This window comes from Microcebus murinus, chromosome 14, assembly GCF_040939455.1.
Source record: "Microcebus murinus isolate Inina chromosome 14, M.murinus_Inina_mat1.0, whole genome shotgun sequence".
Taxonomy (NCBI): Eukaryota; Metazoa; Chordata; class Mammalia; order Primates; family Cheirogaleidae; genus Microcebus; species Microcebus murinus.
Window position 1 is genome coordinate 22,893,657 of NC_134117.1, and position 2,683 is coordinate 22,896,339.

The 2,683-nt window shown below is 41.5% G+C and overlaps 1 protein-coding gene across 1 annotated transcript; it reads right to left on the reverse strand.

Annotated features, from left to right (window-relative positions):
* On the reverse strand, positions 1-683 carry LOC105875776 (large ribosomal subunit protein eL15-like). The gene has a single exon (XM_076010375.1). It carries the CDS (start codon positions 662-664, stop codon positions 50-52), a length of 615 nt encoding a protein of 204 aa, XP_075866490.1. The 5' UTR covers positions 665-683; the 3' UTR covers positions 1-49.
* Between the last annotated feature and the right edge of the window lie 2,000 nt (positions 684-2,683).

Below are 2,683 nucleotides of genomic sequence, written 5' to 3' on the forward strand. Positions count from 1 at the left end.
TGACCATCCTAAATTGTTTATTAGGTATGAATTTTACAAACATTACTTATTAGCGGTAACGGTGGAGCTGCAGAATATTGCGCCTTCTCCAAGCTGCATGGCAAAAACCACCAATAGTGTGGTGGAACTTATGGCCCTTTCCAAGGCTACGGCTCTTGCGGCCTGCAGATGTCAGCCCACGCATCTCCCTGTGCTTGTGGACTGGTTTCCTGATCCACTCGGTATCAGGATTTCTTTTGATAGCTTTATGGAATGGATCGATGAGGATAATCTCAAAAAATCTGTACATGGAATCTTCACCAACCCAGTAAAAATTCAGGACTCTTAGAGCCCCACAATGGCATCCAGCTCGCTCCTCGGCAACAGACTGAAGGCTTCCCGCAAACTTTAGCTGGTTAACACCATGATGGACAGGCTTGCCATAAGTTGCGCCCTTAGGAACCGGGCGTTTGCGGCCACCAAGGCGCACATGAATCCTATATATGACATAACCTTGCTTGAGCTTGTATCCCAGTCTGCTTGCTTTATCTGGTCGGGTGGGGCGGGGAGCCCTGTGGAGCGCAGAGAGCTGCCGGTATTGCCAGCAGCGGACCCTCAGAAGAACGCGCATTCCATCAGACTGCTTCTTTCTCCACAGCTCCTGGATATACTTGTATGCACCCATCTTGGCTTACCTGATGGCTGCCACCAGACAGAAAGGCAAAAGGGTCATTTTTAACAAAAATGAACCAAATGATTTGTGATTGAGGGTTCAGCTTAATAAAAAATACATATTCCAGAGTTGACTCTTTAAATAACTATTTAGAATTGCTACCTTTCATTCATTTATTCGTTCAACAGATAGTCATCAGTTTTGTACTTTATGCCAGGCAGTATCCTTAAGACGGAGGAATCAAAACAGAGAAGAAAAAAAAAATCCCTGCAGTCTCTTGGAACTTACATTCTAGATGATTAAGTGGTATTTAGACAAATAATATGAGAGAGATTATTTTTTAACTCAATGATATTTGGTAATTTGTGGAGACATTTTTACTTGTCACAACTAGGAGAGGGGATGCTATCAGCATCTGGTAGGTAGAGGCTAGGAATGCTGCTGAACATCTACAATGCACAGGACAAAGACTTATTCAGCTAATGTTGAGAAACCCAGTACTGATATTTGGTATTAAAAGTCAAGATGTTAGTTACCCTTGAGTGGGTAGTGACTGGAAGAAGAAATAAAGGGGGCTTGAATGGGTGAGTTTACTATGTAAAAATTCACTAAACTCTGAATTTATAATCTAAGCATTTTCCTGTATATATAATTTTAACATATAACCCCTACATTCTTTGAAACTCCTCCTATCAAGGAATAAGAGTTTATGTCCCCTCCTCTTGCATCTTGGATCTGTGACCACTTAACCAACATAATGCCTCAAAAATGACATTGTACCAGTTTCCAGACCTAAGCCTTGAGAAATTAGTAGTTCTCACTTCCTGTTACCTGGGACACTCTATTGTAGAACCCACTACCATGCTGGATGCAGTGGCTCACACCTATAATCCCATTGCTTTGGGGGACTGAGGCAGGATGATCACTTGAGGCCAGGAGTTCAAGACCAGCCTGGGCAACATAGTGAAACCCTGTCTCTACAAAAAATAAGAAAGATTATCTTTCACAGGCCTGTAGTCCCAGCTACTAGGGAGGGTGAGGTAAGAAGATCACTTGAGCCCAGGAGTTAAGGCTGCAGTGACCTATGATCTCGCCACTGCACTCCAGCCTGGGCAACAGAACAAGACCCTATCTCTAAAAACATTTAAAAATAAAAAAATAATTTACAAAATAGAACTCACTACAATGCTCTGAAGAAGCCCAAACTATCCTCAGTCATGACTGAACTCCCAGCTGACAGTCAACATCAACTTGCCAGCAATATGAGTGAACCATCCTGAACTTCATCTTTCATCCCATAGTCAATCTCTACCCCTGCTGACACCATGAAAAGACAAGCTTTTCCTCTTGAGCCCCACCCAAGTTGCAGATTCATGAGCTAAAAAAAGAGATTGCTGTTAATTTAAGCCACTAAAATTTAGGGACATTAAGTATGCAAAAATCTATAAGTGGAATAATATTAAGTAAATTTAAATTTCACTCTAAAAAGGAGGCTGGGCTCAGTGGCTCATGTCTGTAATCCTAGCACTCTGGGAGGCTGAGAGGTGGAAGGATTGCTTGAGCTCAGGAGTTACAGACCAACCTGAGCAAGAGTGAGACCCATTTCTACTAAAAATAGAAAAATTAGCTGGGCATAATGGCATGTGCCCGTAGTCCCAGCTACTCAGGAGGATTGCTTGAGCCCAGGAGTTTGAAGTTAAAAGTTTGAAGTTGCATGGAGCTAGGATGATGTCACTGTACTCTATCTACCCTGGGTGATAAAGCAAGACTCTGTCTCAAAAAAAAAAAAAAGAGCACTATAGTCACATAATTTTGGGAAATTCTTAGTTAGATAAAGTTTTAAAAGTTTCTCTTACTGCAGAACTTTTAATGGGCTAATGTGTTTTGTGTTTCTACACAAGAGTATCCAGTGTTTCTCAAACATTTTTAAACCCAGAATCTATATTATTAAGTGCCTTCTTGCATGATTGGTGTTCAAGGGACCAGACTTTGAGAAAACCATACTAACCTTTCGGTAATTCAGTAATTGAA

What these genes read in the sequence shown, in the direction of transcription:
- LOC105875776 (XM_076010375.1), bottom strand. Translation starts at nt 664, where the DNA reads ATGGGTGCATACAAGTATATCCAGGAGCTGTGGAGAAAGAAGCAGTCT.